Raw genomic sequence first — 18,664 nt, forward strand, 5'->3', positions numbered from 1 at the left:
CATGTATATTTTCTGTCACATGGGACAGAAGTCTGGCATCATCTTCAGCTTGTTGTTGAAAAAGCTTACAGAAAGCAGAGGTGAAAACAAAGGTAGATCTTAAATGTTGATTTTGCTGCATGTCTGCAGAGAGAAAAGGCTCATGGTCAGAACGGAGGAACTCGAGCATCATGGGAAGACGTTCTCTGGAGAGAACCACCAGCGGAGATGAATCATGTAGTCTTACAGGTTTCAGACCCGCCACACTTACCATCACCAACTTCTTCAAACAGGTCTGCATATCCACATCTGCACAAATTCTACATGCACAGATGTTTATTAATCACCTCCCACAAAGCAGGAATATCAGTGAACCCATAGTTTACTGCACTGTGTTCTGCTTTATCCCTTAAAATGTTCTTACATTTTCAAAACATTGTATTTTAGGAGGGTGACAGGCTGAGTGATGAGGACTTGTATAAGTTCTTAGCAGATATGAGAAGACCATCTTCAGTGCTGAGGAGGCTCAGACCCATCACAGGTACAAACACCAATTGTGTGTACATACACAGTGTTAAGAAAGATCTTATCTGAACTATTCCTTTCATTTATTGACCCTGTTGGTAGTTGTTTACCCAGTGCTCATCTGTATTTGCTATTTTTGTTTCCTTGAAATCTGAAAAAGTGAGCTGAAGGTGTTTGATATTAATTACACCCTGCTCCTTTTGATCTGCCTATTGTTTATCACACTCACTCTTCCCTCCTTCTGTCCTTCGTGACTGTCTCTACAGCCCAGTTGAAGTTGGACATTTCTCCAGCTCCAGAGAACCCCCACTATTGCTTGACACCTGACCTCCTGCAGGTTAAACCTTACCCAGACAGCAGGGTACGCCCCACCAGGGAGATTTTGGAGTTCCCTGCCAGGGACGTCTATGTGCCAAACACCACATACAGGTACAGAAAAAAACCAATTGTTGCTTACATATGGATTAACATCTATAAAATGTTTACTTTTCAGTTGTTATAATCTTACTTTAATTACTTTTTTTTGGAAAGAATAATGATTTGTTAAGTTGGAACTACAGAGAAATATTGCTGCCAGTAGTAAAACCTTAAAAGTCCTGCAAGTCATTTTTAACTGGTTATGAAACAGTCTCGTGATACCTCTGATGCCTCAATGTAACCTACATAAGCAAACAAAACCATCAGATTGGCTCTTTCTAGAAAGTTGTTCTAAATGCCTGCCACCAGGTTGGATTCCACGCAAAATCAGAAATGATGTGACTGGAAGAGCTTATGTTTGTATTACATGTTGCATTGTTTCATAAGTGATAGATGTTACTAGGACGATGGGAGGATTCTCTTTTTCAAAAAGTAAAGTTAGACTTCCTGACTCTTTTTAAAGTGAAGAAGAGAGTGAGAGCACGTGATGGAGTGCAGTGGTGGTCGAGCGAGCTAGAGAGTGAATGGAGAGAGTGAGCTGTGGTATAGCAGGAACAAAAGAGTCAATCTGAGACATAATACATTATTTTCTGATTGTTTCACATTGGTTATGTTCTAAAGCACTAATAAACAATAAACACTCCCACACCTCTGTACAAAAAAAAAGATGAGATTTAAACTAAGTAGTGTCTTTCACTCAACAAATACAGGAGACAAAATCTATACAGCACAAAGCGATAGTGATCATGGGAGTCTTCACACTACTGCTTTTATCCTTAGGGGCTGTTAAATCAACACAAAACAAAAGTTCCTTGTTGTAACTTCGATCAAAGATTAAACCCATCTTTAACTTGTAAAAAGTAGTACACATCACATCAAACTTTGGACAGTGACGACTGCCACTATGGTTTGTTAATGTACATGTGATGTATGTCACTGCACTGTGTACATATCCAATTTGCCCAAGTTCTATTTTTGACAAGGTCATTTGCAGAGATGTTCTTACTACCAGACTGATGCTTACACAGCTGACGCCTTGTTTGTCTGCAGATAACCAGGCACTTTCCTATTGCATATGAACTAATTCCAGACCTAATTGATCGTCCACAAACCCAGCAGAACTGGATGAAACAAATTTGTAATGTTTTAACCGTTTTTTCTGCTGCCAAAAGAAGTTTGTCTGGGATCATTGACCTTTTTTGACAAATTTTTCTGGAAGCCTAACTGTTTGACATGCTTATCAATTACTCTTTTTTTCTTTATCGTAATTCCCTAATATATGAGGTCAATGAACCTGAACAGTGAGGACATACTTTTAAATTGCCTATGAAGGTATGGTTTTACTGATTCTTTTAAACAGTGATAGCAGTCAGGTGTACTTTATTTTACATGTAACACTATTACAATCAAGTCCATTTCTTTTTTTTGTCAAGCTACCTCATCTCCTCAATACAAAGTTACAAATATATATATATATCCACTGTAAATCAGGTAGGGTATGACCAATTTAACCTTTTGTTCTTTAAAGATATTAAAAAAAGAAGCTATTTGGTCTTATCAGTTTTTATTTTGTCTTCATAAATTTGAGTTATTAGAGCACCTAGTAATGTCAGGGTGAAATGTTAGTATGAAACACTGTTACAGTACAGTTAGTTATGTTGTGATAATGGACAGGAGTCAATATGACCCAATAACAAAGGAATACATGGAAATTATGTCTTTCTAACAATACCAGCACAATTTATATAATAGCATGAACATGGTTTAAATACTTAACAAAGTAAAAAAAACAAAGAACAAACAAAGTGAAAAACCTTATCAGTGTGCTACTACAGCTTTGCATGTCCAATCTGTTATATTAAATTTGACAGCTCACATGGTTTACATGTCCTCCAAACCACTGATGAATCAGCATAAAATACAATGGAAAAAATGACATGCTTAATTGCAAACACTACTCTGAGTCCTTGCGAGGATGTTGGAGATGCAGTGTTTCTCACAGTCACTTACTGTCTGTAATTTTCATGCTTTTATGTGATAACCTGTTGGTTAATTGTGCCTTTAGCTCACATGCAAAACTGTTTCACATCACAAAGATAAAATTCACATTTAAATACGATCAAACATAGAAGCTGTCAAATACATTTAAATTCACTGGAAAGATTAGCCAAGCAATTTCAGTTTTGGAATTGCATCATAGTCACTCTTCTACTGTATTACTGACGTTTTCCAGCCAGCACTGGATCAGGTTGCTGAAGTGGACCAATATGTCCGTTTTGCAAGTGATTGCAGATGTTGTATAATGGCAATTCTGATGTCCTTACTGGATCAGTGTCAGATCCAATAGGTTAACGACCTGCATGGCACTGTTGCATCATTTCACCATTTTCTGACCTCTGACGTGTTTGACTTATCAGTTGGTCAGCACTTGTCTCTTGCAAAATGGTGTTAGGAAGCAATCAGCTTAATATAGCAAATAGAGTAGCATATATATTTCTTTTGTTGGGTCCCTGATATCTCATTTTGCACTCATTTTATGTAGTTATGTTTTTTTGGCTGAGGACTTAGATCTTAGTGGTTGTGAAAAACGCTAGTAGTGCTGTAAGAGACGGTACAGGTTTTGAGGTTCAGTTGAAGCTTTAAGCAGAAGGGGCTGGTCGAATGGTGATCTTGGTCATCTTGAGGGAATACAAGGGCCCTGTGCCAGGCTTCCAGTGAATGCCCTTTCTTCTCACAGAGCGTCCCCTTGCCCTCACCCACAAGTAGCGTCCGTTAAGGTTGGTCTCTCCGCAGCCATTGAACCACCAACCACCTGCCAAATAATCATGACAAGAGACATAAGTTGTACGAACAAAACTCGGTCTTCACAAATTGAGGTGAGGACACTGGTCAGAATGAGGCTGAACTCAACTCGTAGCATTGGTCACTCTTTACCTGTGTAACTGCGAGCACAGTTGGAGTTTCGTGTGGTGTCATCACTTCTGTCTTTTGTGAAGAAGCTCACGCCGGTGTTATTGGCCATGGCATCAGTCAGGTCACCGGAGAAGTGGCTGAGATGAATGGTGTAGCCCTTTGATGGACCTTCCAGTGAGAATCGGTACTCAGCCCAATGCTTTTCCTCTTTCCAGTCCTCCAGATCAATACGCAGGATGTACATGCCCTGTTGTGTGAGGCTGTGGATCTTCTTTAAGCCCAACCAGAAGTCATCTGTATAACACATAAATCATTTTTTAGCTTGTTTATGTTTTAGTAACAGGTCTTATTGCTGTAATCTTAATATTTTTTTTGGCAGTTACATAGAACTGCCAGAGGCGTTGATTTTCATCTACAGAAGTTTACAGTTCATGCAGTAACTTGTACCATATAATCATTAGGTGTGTTGTAGTGAATGAACATTACACCAAAGAATTCATTACTGCGGGAGCCATTACTTTGGAGTGACTGCACCTGTGAATAGCTGTCAAAGCTTAGCGAGTGCTGGAGGGAACGCTGCCAAAACTTGCCGTGCACTCAGTCAATACAGGAAGTCATTTTATCAGGCAAGAGTTAATATGCAACAATGACTATTTCCTGTGACCTGGCCAACAGGAAATACTTCAAAAAATTAATTTCCCCTCAAAGTCTCCAAAGGTTAAGGTAGTAATCGATTATAAATGTTCCTGTGCTCCAGTTTTCAAATATTCTTATTTCAAAATAAAAATGTATTTATAATTGTATGTAGTACTAGTAAAAAAAAAAAAAAAATCAGAAGTGATATTCTATTTTTCCCTTTTTATTCAATTTTATACATTATTAACAAATGTGTATTTATAACAGTGAAAGAAAGCATCTCTTTCTCAAATTCTACATGGTTTTGACAAATGCTCAGATAGCATGGTCAGAATTTAATATGTAGTTATAACATTTAGTACTTACTCTCCAGGTCTCCAAAGCCTTTCTCATAATCTTCCCATGTCTGGTCAAATTCCACTGATCCATCAACCCTGCGTTGGATGACAGTTGAAGCTCCATCTATAAAATAGGAAGTATAGTTCAAGTAAAGTTTCTGTTGTTACACACAAGTTTACGCAACAATTAGGAAGCAGCCTTATTTTAGATAATGTGAATGGGACATCCACCATATTATCTGGCCCTTTGTGTACATTTTCTTAGCTCGACAACCTTTTGGTTTTTTGGTTCTTTCTGAATGGAGATGTGTATAAATGCCAAAGTTACATCCTATTAATGTCAACTTCTCTGAATACAAAAACATAATTTGGATGCTGTCACAAAAAATCTAAAATGCTGCAATCTCACTCACCTGGACCCATTTCACAATAAACATTGAAAGGCTCAGATTGGTTTGGCTTGATAACATAAATCCCACTGCTGACGCCATCTTTGTCGAATAGCTTGCTGCAGTCCGTGGGGAAATCTGAAAGACAATGAAGAAAATAAAAATGAATGCAACCAAATTTCCCAAAAACCATTTGCATTCTCCTTTTTATTTTAAGATATTTCATATTTTGTCTAAGTTTTTGAATAATGTTACCATTTCTGTCCAAGTCAGTTGAGTTTTCTGTCAGATATTCAAACATATCTATAGCTGCTGTGTCTGAATCCATTGGCTTATCAAATGTATCTTGAAAACTGTCATAGCTGAGCTGAAAGACAATGCAAACAAATTGTTATATGAAATCATTGTAACAATTTTTAAATTATGTTGAGTTCCCCCCCTCCATACATGTCCTGAAAATAATTTTATATAAATAGTTTGACACAATCAAATCTTGTAGTTTATTTGATGCTGGACTGAACAGAGAACAGTTGTCTACCTTTTCCTCCAGGTTTTTAATCTTCATTTTCTGGTGGTCAAGCTGATCATGCTGCTCCTTCACAGCTTTCAGTAGATTTGTGATTGTTTTGTCCTGAGTTTCAATCACGTCCTAAAAATACCAAGTTAAAATATTAATTGTCACCTTTGTCCATTATACCATTTATGTTTCAAGTCACATATTTTTTAGAGCAACTATTCAGTTATACAAATTGAACACAATAATTATTGCCAACACTAGTAATTTCTATCATTAACAATGACAAGAAACAGAACACAAAAAGTAGTTTTCCTGCTACAAGGTACATATGGACTTGTATAATCCTGTAGTCTATATGTTACACGTGCACCTAAGTGAAATTGGATAAAGTGATGCAACAAATAGTTAGGACACATTGCATCTCAATGATAATAATAGTTTTGCTATCCAAGTTAGTTCAAGTCAATCAAGTGAGTTATCTATCTATCTAGTTATCTATTCACCATTCATTTCCTTCCACCAAATGACAAAATGCTTAAGTTACGGATTCTGAGGAACTGCATAAGCACTTGTTAGCTTCTTACCTTAAGTGTTGTGATTTCACTGAGCTGGTCAGCGTGCACCAAGCTCTGTGACAGTCCCTTCAGCTTCTCCTCGAGGTTCCCGACTTTGTTCTGCAGCTGCGTACGCTCCTGCACTATGCCGTTGATCTTAGAGTTGATTTCCAGCGACAGGTTCTTGATCTCCTCATTGTTGGTTTTCAAGAAACTGGTGGTCTTCTTCAGCTCCTCCTCTTCCTCCTTAATCTCTGATGTGACCACTGACAGCTGGTAGAAGGAGCGGTCAAAAATGTTCAATTTTTGGAAGATGTCATTGATTTGGGCCTTGGTCTTGTGGACAAACTCCCTTAAACTCTGTCCTAGTTGAAGGAGGCCGTTTGCAAGTAGGCGAACATCATCCAACATAGCAAAACGAGACTTTGCCCCAGTTGAGTCTGTTGCTGTCATGAAGGCCTGGGAGGGTGGAGTGGGGTTTTCATGTCCACCTGAGGTTTCCAGGGGGACAGCAGCAATGGAACAGGTTAGCAGCAGCAACAGACAAAACAGCTTCATCATGATGTCCTTGTGCAGTCCTGGATTATGGAATAGAAGTAACTTTTCTCACTAACTGAAGCTATTTCACAGCTCTTGCTTTCCTCTACTGCCTCTCCCTCTGTTTTTCTGCATACCACCTAGACTTTCTTGCTTTTAAAATGATGTGAAAGCAGTGGGCTGCCCTGTGTTATATACTGCCCTCTCAGTAGAGGAGGAGGAGGAGGGGTGGGGGGGGGATTAGCTGATCATTAAACCCTACTATGTTTTAGCTCTGTACCCCACCTCCTCCCAAATCCCCTGGAGCCCTCCCTCTCCTGAACAAACAAATCACAGCAGTGAGCAAATGACATTTACACTAGCCCCCCCTCACTTATCTTTACTACCCGTTTAACCTCAATCCCCTATCCATACCACACCCTACCCTGTTCTCCATCTGTGGTGCAGAGCTTTAGCTGATCAGCAGAAAGCCAACAATGGCCATCACAGGTTTTTGATGGATTGTCAGTCTGATCAATCTCAAACCTTATAACCCTGTGCACACTTTGCTCTGATTGATAATGTTGTGTGTAATTAATGCTCTTGGGTTTGATTTAGCATCCTGCTGAATCAGCCTAGCACCAGACTCTCTTTCTCCCTCTCCTCCTCCTCTCTTTGAGGTAGGGAGGGGAGTGGGCCTGTCATCCGTGCCAGGGTTGAGCTCTTGGGCATGAATGATGTTGGAGAGTTTGGACAGTGTGTACTCATCATCTTGGTTTTATTGCTCAGCCTTGTCATTTTTTTTCAAGTTTGTCATGCCTTGTGCAGTATTTTTAATGCCACCAGACTTGCAGCTTTTTAAAGGATCATTCCTACACACTGAGTCCTGTCATAAAAAACAGGCTTTATGGGAAATTCTCAGTAAGTTGTTTCACGCAGACTTGCACTGTTGTTGAAATATGCCCACGCTTAGCCAGCATGTGAGGAGGAAGTAATCAGGGAAATTACTTGGTGTAAGTACTAAATTAAAATATAAATATTTAGACTTTTGGCACTCCATACTACATAGTTTATCTGTGAAGTTAACTATATATCTTGATGTATGTCTGCTGTGTAAGAGGAAAAGGCCTTCCAGATAATTGCCATGTATTTTTTGATTAATAAGAGTTTGAAATTCTGAAGGTTTTTGATGTTCAAAAAGTTAATTGATTTTATTTATGCTGACTATTCCTCATTACTTTCAGTTGACCAAATTTTGTATAGTTTTTTTGATGGTACTGATGATGTTTGTGAGCCAAAGATATTTGTTTGGTGCATCATCAATTTAAAAACTAATATATTTCCCCATATTAGCTTATCAGCCAAAAGATTATTACAAATTGTAACAAATAGCAGAAAATGCTATGTTTGGCTCCCACATTGCCTCTAGCTAGCTTTGGTTTAAATTGGAAACAGTGGTTACAGTGCACCTTTATAATAGCACACAGTTAACGAGCTCTTTCGAGTAATTTGCGGTTGTAAGGATGAAATACCTCACGTCTCAGTAATGAACAAACATAGCAGAGAGAATTGAGTTTTATGGAAAATAAAAATTTGGAATGAATGAAATGTGCCGGGAATTTGCCTGATCAGCATAAAGCTTGTAACAGTATCCTTGGTTCTAGCACAGTGGAGCGCTGTGGCTTCGCTGCAAGAGGTTTTAAGTGTTTGAAGTCAACTGAGCCTGCTGAGGCTTTTCTCTATGGAGCTGCCATGTTGTGCCCATGTTCATGGCGAAATTCAGATTTGCAGTAGAAGAAAGAAAGAAACTTACCTCATCTGTCAGTTTAAATAATGGGATATTTACTTTCCACTTCTAGGTTTATTTTGATTAAGATTTGAAGTGTCCACACTGTTGTATTTGTAGCTATTCTGATAATTATCATGCAAAATATAAGTAATTTTAAAGATACTCTTAGTACCTCTACTAACCATTGTAACTCTATGCATTGATCACCTCCTATGTTGGCCTTTTGTAAGAGGACTGCTCTGATAACATGTTCTGAGTCAGTCCTTTGTCACATGATTGGATAGGTTGCATACCCTTCCACAAATGGCCCCTTTTTTGTCAACCGCAAGGTGAAAGAGTCACATTCACGTTTTTTTGTGCATTCAGTACTCTGTATTGTAGCACCTTATTAGCTGAATCTGTGATTATTCAGTGGAGTGGAAAAACATATGCATTTTGACTGAACAAATTCAGTAACGGTGTAAATGCGCTCAATGATTTAAAAACTATAATATTTCCTCTAAGTCACTTTTTGGCTGATGGTGTCATCATGTGTGGAAAAGGTTATCGTGAAAAGAGAAAGGTTATCGTGAAAATACGTGCTGGATTTATATGATGATTGTAGTCACTAGATTTATTTGAGTTAAATGTTCAGTGTGCCTTCATCGTTTCGTCTTATTGAAGGGAAACTTCACTATTTTTCAACCTCAACTCTATTTTCCCATATTTTCGTTTCCAAGTGATTTGAAATTTCAAATCAGTATTTAGCAAAAGTGCTGCAGCCAACAACCACAGAACAGGCTGCCATATAATCCAATGGGGCAATTGTGAACCATCAATGTAGATCCACTAAAAATGCTTATTTTATTTTGGCTACTGACAGGCTCAGATTGTCTTGGAAAGGACCAAACAGAGAATAAACACATTTTTCTTACCTTTCACTTGATCCAACCTGAAACAAGTCTCACTTTAGGAGAAGTCTTGTTATGAAATATTGAGTTGAGTTGTAAAAATCAGCTCAATATTCAGCCATCACTTTGATCGTCTTTCACATAATACAAAGCTATGTTTTAGATACCCCAACACCACAAACTCTTCTTGGCGCTCTGCTTCTGTCATCAGTCTCCACTCAAATACCGAAGTCTCCCTTTAACATGACAACCTCATTATTACCTGTATAATTTCCATATAGTTACTTTGTCACCTTTCCTGTTGGTGAGAAACTCAACCTCTATGTTAAGAGTAAGTTAAACAATAATTGTATCCTCTTATGTACCCTCTGGGCCCAAAATATGGAAGATAACTGCTGTGAGGGATTGTATTTGGAGAGCTGCAGTATTCTATGGGTCATGTATAATTTGCCTTAAATGCCTCCTCTCATGTGTACTTATTAACCTTAGAGTTAAATCCCATGACTAATCAGAGATACATCTATTTGTGCTTTGATGGATATTCCAGCTTTGCCACAGTAGACACAATCTGAGGTCTTTTTTAGTTCAACAACCCACTTTAAAGCTGCTATTAATCTTGTGAGGACATGATAGATTGAGGATAACAGGAGAGTAAGTAAAGAGTAAAATTCTAATTATCAGACCAGAGAGATTCCCACGCCTCTTTGGAAGTTGTATTTCCAGCTGTGGTCTCTGTGGAGCCACCCCCCACCGACTTAACTACGTCATTGCGGTTTGTCAGCTGATCTCGGGTTACTTTGCATTTCCTATTCTGGGACACCCACCCTCCTGATATACAGTGGCATTAATGAGTGTTTTTGAAAGTACAGTATCATTACTTTCTGCTGCTGTCTGCATTGACCACAACGACCACTTAATGTATTTTATTCAAAGACAATCAAGTTTATTCAAAGATTTATTTAATTAAAGTCAGTATTTTTAGCTGGTACACTAAATCATCCTTAAGCCTAAAATATGATTTAATATTGACGACTCATCCTCTAGGGCTCTCACGTCATAATGGTTTGTGCTGCACCTTGTAAAAAGGGTTCAAATAGTTTTTTCCTTTAATGTTACCTGGTTTGTTTCAATGCAATCCTCAGTGAGTCATACTGTTGTACCCCTGTCTGCCCACCTCATCTGAACCATGTAGGAATTTTTTGGTTGCACCTCCCATTTTATTGACAGGCCAAGCCTTCCATATTCACCAATCAGAGCAGGGTTTACCTACTGTGGTGGCCTTGCCCCCTTTAATTTATCTTTTTGTGTGATCTGATGTAACTATGCCAGGTAACTAGGTCAAGCAGTCTCAATGATGGCTGAAACAGTTTCACATAGAAAAGGGAGAACATTCTCAACATCATACTTATTGTAATTATATTGTATTTATCATTAAGTTATTAAGTAATATTATCAGATGCATCATGGATGTTCAACTCAGCTGTTTTCTTTGAAAAATAGTTCCTTTTAACCTGAATGTAAATACCTGGTGCTTAACGTCATAGAAAGTCCTTAAAGGTAAATAACAGTTTTTAGGGTGGGAAAAACACCCCTATAAAAATGACATAGTTTGGTACCAACTAGAAGCCAAACATGTTGTTTTGGTTAGTGCTTTTTCTTTTATTTGTTATTAACACCAGGGGTTTATATTTTGTAATGTTTCTTTGGGGCAGTAACTTGTGTTACATAATTTATGATGTGGCCTTTTTTCTCTTTGTTTGTGTCTGTGTACATGTTCATTTTTCAGGAACCTGCTGTATGTGAACCCCCAGAGTCTTAACTTTGCCAACCGTCAAGGTTCTGCTCGTAACATTACAGTGAAAGTGCAATTTATGAATGGAGAGGATCCAAATAACGCCATGCCGGTATGCCATCATAAAATAAAACCATTCTGGCTTTTGAATCTTATATTAGCACCGTAAATGCTACATATTATCATAAGATTAGGCTATACATGTTTTTATATGTTGGATGTCTTTAATGCTGTAGCACTTTGAGATTCATTGCAAATGAAAAGTGCAATACAAGTTACATGTTGTTATTATTGTTATTGTTGTTAACTCTCATGTTTATAATGTAACATCTTTACAATTCAATGTGTTATGTTGGACAGTGAAGTCTCATTTAGTAAGACTGTAGATGTATGGTACCGCTGTGCAATTTAACAGCTCCATGTTTAGAAACTACATGCCTTCATGGTAATGTGTTTTCAGTCAATGTTTTTTTGTATCTCCTAGGTGATATTTGGGAAGTCCAGCTGTGCAGATTTCGCTAAAGAGGCTTACACTGCTGTAGTGTACCATAACAGGTAAGTGCATTTGTCATCTTTTGATTGAAATAGTCTCTTTAGTGTGCTGTAGAGAACCTGTAATCAAGAATGAACTCTAGCGGAGGGCTTGGGTAGTTGAGTGGTTAGCGCACGTGCCACATAAAGGCAGCGTCCGCGGTTCGAGTCCGGCCAGGGACCTATGCTGCAGGTCATTCCCCTCTCACTCTCTTTCCTGTCAGCCTCTTTGCCAACTACTGTACTTACAAATAAAGGTAAAAAATGAACTGGAGCATTAAAGAAACTGGTCAATTGAAAATATAAGTGATTGGGCAGGAAAAGTAGGTATTTATCCAAACAGTCATACTTTTTGACTTAAAGCTCCACATATTCATTCACTTTTCTAACACCTGTTGTGATGTAGTTATCACCATATGGTTTGTGAAGTGGCTTTGTTGGCAATGTGTTGTTAACTTAAAAATATGAAATGCCTAGCCTCCGTCATTATCATGAGATTAGACGATTGGTAATTAAACTCTCGGTTCTCCTTTAATTCAACATTAGCATGTCGTCATGTAACTCTTCCACTTGCCCCCTACCCTGCCTTTGATGGCATACATTACAGAATGGGTTGAGTCAACCCTCTGGACACTGTCAAGTGGTGCCCTTGGCTAAGTTTCTTCCATTTCCAGATAAGAGCTGATGGACTCTAATATTTTATCACCACTATAAGGTTTTTTTTTATGACATCCAGGGGTTTGTCATTTGTCACCCAGGGGTCACACCTTCAAGGCTAAAATTAATCAGCCTGTGAATAATGTACCACTGTGACTAGGACAATCATGCATCAAGACTTTTTCGGGGCTCTTAGAAGTACTTCTAGGTAATTGCATTTACAGTCTGCATTTCACTCAGAAATGGCACAATATTTCTCTTGTCAAAACTCTTAAAGGCAACTAAGGAAATCAAACCAGTCTCTTTTATAAGAGGTGTTTTGCAAATCTGGAAAGCTTCCACCTTTTTGCTCATATCTGCTTTTTGCTTTGATGTTATGTGCTCAGCCAAAAGGACATTATCTATTCCTCTAAGATAAACGTCTCTCCTGGTGCTGTTTCTCCTTAAGGATTTTTCCTTTTCTGGTTCAGAACCAAAATGTTTGTTCCCATGAGAAATGAGGGCCCTTCTGTGAACTTTTTAAGCAGCCTCGAGGCAATCCTAGTGGGTTTGCTGTAGTTGTGGTTTGTGTGTTTCTGGGCATTGGCTTGAGACAAAATGTCTTCCTGTGGGACGATAAAGAATTCAGCTGAAGTGAATTATGATGTGTTATGTAATGTCTTTCTTTTTATATCACTTGACTTCAACTATGAACCTCTGCTCTGACTTGAGACAGAGATTTTGAAGTTATAAATGGAGCCAGCTGGAAATAGAAAAATATAGAGATTTCAGTTGATTTGCATATTTGTACTTGCAGGATTTGAAATGTACGAATATCCAAGTCTACAGCTAGTACAGGGTGTAGACCTGTCTAGACAAAATAACAGCATTTTGCAAACTATTCACAGCACTTTCCATAATGGATCATAAAAAAGTCATATTGGAAATAAATAAGTGATGTCCCCATCGATACACCCATCTACTTTCTGCTGCTTATACAGAGTGGGGTCACGATAGCAGCAGAGTAAAGTAGTTCAGACGCAACATCTTCTAGCTCTTCCTCAGGGGATCCAGAGGCATTCCCAAGCAAAATGAAATGTATAATCCTTTAGCGGGTTACGGTCTACCCTAGGGTCTCCCTACCAGCTCCTCGTGACCAGAAAACCTCCAAATAGAGGCCCCCAGGAGGCATCTTTATCAAATGCCAGAATCACCTCAGCTGGCTCATTTAATGCAAAGGAGCAGCTGCTCTACTTTAAGCTCCCTCTGGATGTCTGAGCTCCTTACCCTGAGCTCCTTACCCTGTCTCTAAGGAAGAGCCCAGCCAGACTACAGAGGAAACTCATTCTGGCTGTGTATGCTTGATTTCATTCTTTTGATCCCTACTCACAGTTTGTGACCATGATATGACCACAAAGTTGATCATCGATCTTTGCTCTAAGGTGTCCTGGTATCGGGTGAAATTATGAATCATCCTGTTCTCAAACATGGTGTTTGTTAGTGCCAGTCCATGACACTCAAGTTCAATAACAAAGCACCACTTGGGTTCAGGAAAGGGAGTCCATTAGTCCCAGTTACCCCCTTCTGGTTTCTTCATCATTGCCAAGGTGAGCGATGAAGTTCTCCAGCAGAACTATGGAGTCCATCGGGGGTGCCCTGTCTAAGACCTCACTTAGAGACTCTAAGAAAGCCAAATACTCCAAATTGCTGTTTGGTGCATAGCCACAAACAACAGTCAGAGCCTTTCTCTCAGTGACACAAAGTCATGTGGAGTTGCTCAGCCAGTGAGTATCCCCACATCTGCCTCGTACCTCTTACCTCGGCCAACATTGGAAGAGGACAGTCCAACCCCTGTCCAGGTGTTTGATGCTAGACTTGATGCTATGCATAGATATGAGCTCAGCTATATGAAGTTGATAACACTCCGTATCCCCTGCGCTACCTCCGGCTCCTTCTCCCCCCAGAGTGGACGTCACGTTCTTCATCCCTAGAACCAGTTCACGGTGCCAACATGTGCTGTGGAGCACATACCAGCACATAGGAGGTTCTGACCACATAACAGGCAATCAGTAGACAAAAGCAATTGCACACTTGTAGCCTTAATGCAAAAATAGACTTTTAATGGGGACAATTGAGCTGTTACCCATTAACAGAAGCTTTTCTAAAGGGAGACATTGTTTTGATTATATAACGTTTTGAGCCAAGGCCAGATCCATAGTCAATTAGGAAGTATAGTTTTTACAACTATAAGGTCTAATGGCAACTTGAAACATGCCACTTAACCTGTCTTACTTGTTATGAGACATATCTATCTATCATTGTGACTACTTGTCATCAGATCCCCTGACTTTCATGATGAGGTGAAGATCAAGCTGCCTGCCTCCCTGTCAGACCACCACCACATTCTCTTCACCTTTTACCATGTGAGCTGCCAGCAGAAGCAGAACACACCACTGGAGACCCCTGTGGGATACACAGTAAGTAACAGTCACGGGTACAGTACAGTTATTACACACACTCAGGGTCATTCTCTTGCCTGCACACAGGCACACACACTCCGTCAATGGTACTTAAACACGTGCGACTGTACTTTTGAAGCTTTAAAGAGACAGCAGTGAATTCTGAATATATGTTAAATGGAAATTCCTTATGTGTCTTTTCCTCCCTCTAGTGGATCCCCATGTTGCAGAATGGGCGTCTACGGACGGGACACTTCTGTCTGCCTGTGTCTCTGGAAAAACCACCACAGTCCTACTCTGTCCTCTCCCCAGATGTAAGGCATGATTTAAAAGAAAACAAGTTTTTTTTTACAGTGTGAATAAATTAATCAAAGCGTGAATGAAGTGTAGATATAATCAAAGTTTGTAATATTTTATGCTTGATAAGGAACAAGAGTATTTAAGCCAGGTCCTTTCAGTCCTATGAGTGTCTTTTTCAGGTTAGAGCCTGTATATATATATATAAATATATATAATATGTATAATGCTGAAACATAATATCATGGACACACAGAGTGTCTTCTGTAATAAGTCTAGACAATAGCAACATCTTCTACCTCTGTGTAATTTTTGGATGAGATAGAAAGGCTTTGAAGCTCCCCTTGAATGATATTATACACATCTTTCATTTTTACTGCTCGTGAAATGGTCACTTTTCCAATGCAGCACACATTCACTCATGTATTATTGTACTTCAGGTCCCTCTCCCAGGGATGAAGTGGGTGGACAACCATCGAGGAGTATTCAATGTGGAAGTGGTGGCTGTTTCAACCATCCACACACAGGTAACAGGGATTGACATACTCTGATCCATCTTTAATGTTGATATCATCTGTATATATTTATGCAGAGTGAAAATGCTGGTAAATGAGAATTCATTCATTTTTCCACAATGACTTGTTTTTCAATGATAAAGAACAGCTTCATAAGCATCACACACAGGCAATCATTTAAAATTTCACTTAAAGTAAGTAAGAAGAAACAACCACAAAGTGTTTATACATTTAAGCAGTAATTCCTCCCCAGCGCTAGTTCATTAGTGGGTGAAGCTCACCATGCCAGTAAATTACTGAGGTCTACTCCATCTCTGTGCTGGCCGTAGTATGGAGGGCTTGACTGTGGTCTCTGGGAGCCTAACTGGGCCTAATGTGCTCATAAATCACTGCTCCTGGCGCAGATTAGACTCGCTGGATTCTACTGTGTTCTTGTAGTAATGTTCGTTTTGTGGTTTCCTCTCAGTGAGCCAACTTGCCGACTCAGAGTTAAGGACGAGTTGATCCAAGCTTACTTTTGATTTTTGACACCCCTTCCCTTATATGGGTTTCTTTCTTCTCTACCTCTAACACCATGTTGTTTCTTTTCTGTGTTTTCTCTTTTCTCTGCATCCATCTTTGTCATTTCTCACTCTTCCCCTCTTTGATTCTGTTTTTTTTTTTTTTTTTTTTTAACATTGCTATCTTTCTTTGTCTCCTTTTTTGTCTTGTGTTCCGTCTGTTTTTGCTAACAAAATGTTAAATTCTTCTTCTCCTGTACATTCATCCCTCCCACTCTCTCATCCCAGGACCAGTACCTGGATAAGTTCTTTGCTTTGGTACATGCCCTGGATGAGCACATGTTCCCAGTCAGGATAGGAGACATGCGCATCATGGAGAACAACCTGGAGACTGAGCTCAAATCCAGCATAGCAGCTCTCAACTCCTCCCAGCTGGAGCCAGTGGTTCGATTCCTTCACCTTCTGCTTGACAAGTTGGTGTTGCTTGTGGTGCGACCGCCAGTCATTGCTGGACAGATAGGTACGTTACTGTAGTACAGTTAACTAATCTCTACTGCATTTTGTCCATGTCTCCCTTTTTTGTATACTTGTCATTTGCTTCCGTCTGAACCTGTGTGTTTGTGTGTGTGTGTGTGTGTGTTTAGTGAATCTGGGCCAGGCATCCTTCGAGGTTATGGCGTCCATAGTGAACCGTCTTCATAAGTACCTGGACACCAGCCAGGACATGCACGGCCGCAACAGCCTGCTGTCCTCGTACATCCACTACGTCTTCCGCTTGCCTAGCGCTGACCCCAACTCACCCTCACCAGGTATAAAATAATCAATACTTTTAACCCTCCTAACATTTTCTTTTATCCTATATCTGTTTTTCTGGTTTCTACTTTTATGTTAACTTCATCCAACCCCCAACTCACCCTCACTGGGTGTCTGTGATCAAACCTACCTGCCATAATTTTTCTTCTCCTATTTCTTTTTATCTTTTGCTTTTTCTCCTCCCACATCCATTTTGTCCTCTGCCTGCCCACTACAGACCCCAACTCATCTTTAACAGGTAGATATGGTCCACCACTGTGCATCTTAATCTCTAAGCATTTTTTTCCCCCTCTGAAGTTAAATAACATTTGTTTCTTCACGTAATACTGCTTTTTGGTAAGGCATTTGGTTTGTGTTCTGGATGAAATGACTTCTTGCAGACGTTGCATATTAACTCATAAACCATGATTATGACTACATGTATTATTAAACACCTAATTTGCGGGTTCACTAACTGGAAAGTGAAGCGTTGTGGTTTGTTTCATTTACTTATTTTTTAGTGGTGGAGTTAGTCATGCAACCACCATGTTAGTGGTCTTCCAGTGGCTTGGTAATAGTAATGACCCCCTTTATATTCAAGTTGTCCAATTTTTCTTATTTTGTGTGTTGTCCAAGGCCCAGGAGGGCTGGGAGGCTCGGTTCACTATGCAACCATGGCTCGCTCGGCTGTACGACCAGCCAGCCTCAACCTCAACCGTTCCCGTAGCCTTAGCAACAGTAACCCTGACATCTCTGGCACACCCACCTCTCCTGACGATGAGGTCCGCTCCATCATTGGCAGCAAGGTAAGGTCACCGAACAGTGTCTGCGATTAGACATGACTCAGTAACTTATTTTATCTCAGACCTTTTGGGGATCAGGTGATTTTTTTATGATAGCATAAAAAAGACAAACTTGGGTTTTTTTTAATATGTGGATGGTTACAGCAACGATAGATTGTACTATATTTTGAGCACTCTGCCCCACTGCACTGTTTGGCTGCATGTCCACATTGCTTGTGGATATCAGTAGTTAAATATTTACACTGCTGTAGTCCTGAAACTCTCATTGATTTGTGATTTATTTCAGCTCAGGTTAAGGTGGTTGTACCGAACCTATAAATCTTAACCCACATCAAGGCAGAGGCCTTCCATGTGCACAGTGACCCAGGAGTCCGTTTTATCAACATTTAAACCATATCTCCAATGCGTAAACACAAGCCTGAACATCTTATCTCTCTAACCGCTGTAACAGCAACCTGACACACATCCACACAAACATACATAGGCTACATGCATGAACACATAATGCTCAGTGTGTGCACGTTGTGAAAGGCAACACGGAAATACAACAGACGCTGACAACAAGATACAATAGCATGTGGTTTCAGTAGTCATATATCTTTTTGTTTCAATAATCACATATCTCTTTGAAGACTGTAACAATAGCTGAGCCTTTTCAGTCTCCACTGGCTTTCTTTGTTGCCTTTAATTTTGTTTATTTTGTCCTGTATTTTGTCTTGTATAATTTGTGATTTACCACTTTGGATTTTTTTTTTGTTTAACTCAAAATGAAACTGAGTGCTGGGTGAATGATGTAATGTGCCTTTCTAATGGTCTTGCTAAACTTGTAACTGTGATATGATGGATGCAGCCCCTTGTTTGATGAATGTTCCCTTT

At 39.5% G+C, this 18,664-nt stretch overlaps 2 protein-coding genes across 8 annotated transcripts in view; one reads left to right on the forward strand and one right to left on the reverse strand.

The window, feature by feature from the left end:
• The window catches only part of dock7 (dedicator of cytokinesis 7), a 49,467-nt gene that overhangs the window by 11,261 nt on the left and 19,542 nt on the right, over positions 1-18,664 (forward strand). For 4 of the 7 annotated variants that reach the window (XM_053322227.1, XM_053322228.1, XM_053322224.1 and 1 more), the window contains exons 12-22: positions 130-272; positions 427-520; positions 771-933; positions 11,250-11,367; positions 11,740-11,810; positions 14,761-14,899; positions 15,094-15,195; positions 15,619-15,705; positions 16,482-16,713; positions 16,838-17,002; positions 17,622-17,791. In XM_053322227.1, coding sequence (XP_053178202.1) covers positions 130-272; positions 427-520; positions 771-933; positions 11,250-11,367; positions 11,740-11,810; positions 14,761-14,899; positions 15,094-15,195; positions 15,619-15,705; positions 16,482-16,713; positions 16,838-17,002; positions 17,622-17,791 — 1,484 coding nt within the window. Of the gene's footprint in view, positions 1-129; positions 273-426; positions 521-770; positions 934-11,249; positions 11,368-11,739; positions 11,811-14,760; positions 14,900-15,093; positions 15,196-15,618; positions 15,706-16,481; positions 16,714-16,837; positions 17,003-17,223; positions 17,245-17,621; positions 17,792-18,664 lie in introns of all 7 variants that reach the window. The other 3 variants (XM_053322222.1, XM_053322229.1, XM_053322223.1) reach the window with 1 other exon arrangement.
• Positions 2,293-6,951, reverse strand: angptl3 (angiopoietin-like 3). Its single transcript, XM_053322240.1, has 7 exons — positions 6,299-6,951; positions 5,736-5,846; positions 5,453-5,564; positions 5,222-5,335; positions 4,837-4,932; positions 3,856-4,128; positions 2,293-3,733 (listed from the first exon to the last, which is right to left on the reverse strand). Exons 1-7 carry the CDS (start codon positions 6,827-6,829, stop codon positions 3,561-3,563), a joined length of 1,410 nt encoding a protein of 469 aa, XP_053178215.1. The 5' UTR covers positions 6,830-6,951; the 3' UTR covers positions 2,293-3,560.

Source organism: Scomber japonicus, chromosome 7, assembly GCF_027409825.1.
Source record: "Scomber japonicus isolate fScoJap1 chromosome 7, fScoJap1.pri, whole genome shotgun sequence".
In the NCBI taxonomy this organism is placed as follows: domain Eukaryota; kingdom Metazoa; phylum Chordata; class Actinopteri; order Scombriformes; family Scombridae; genus Scomber; species Scomber japonicus.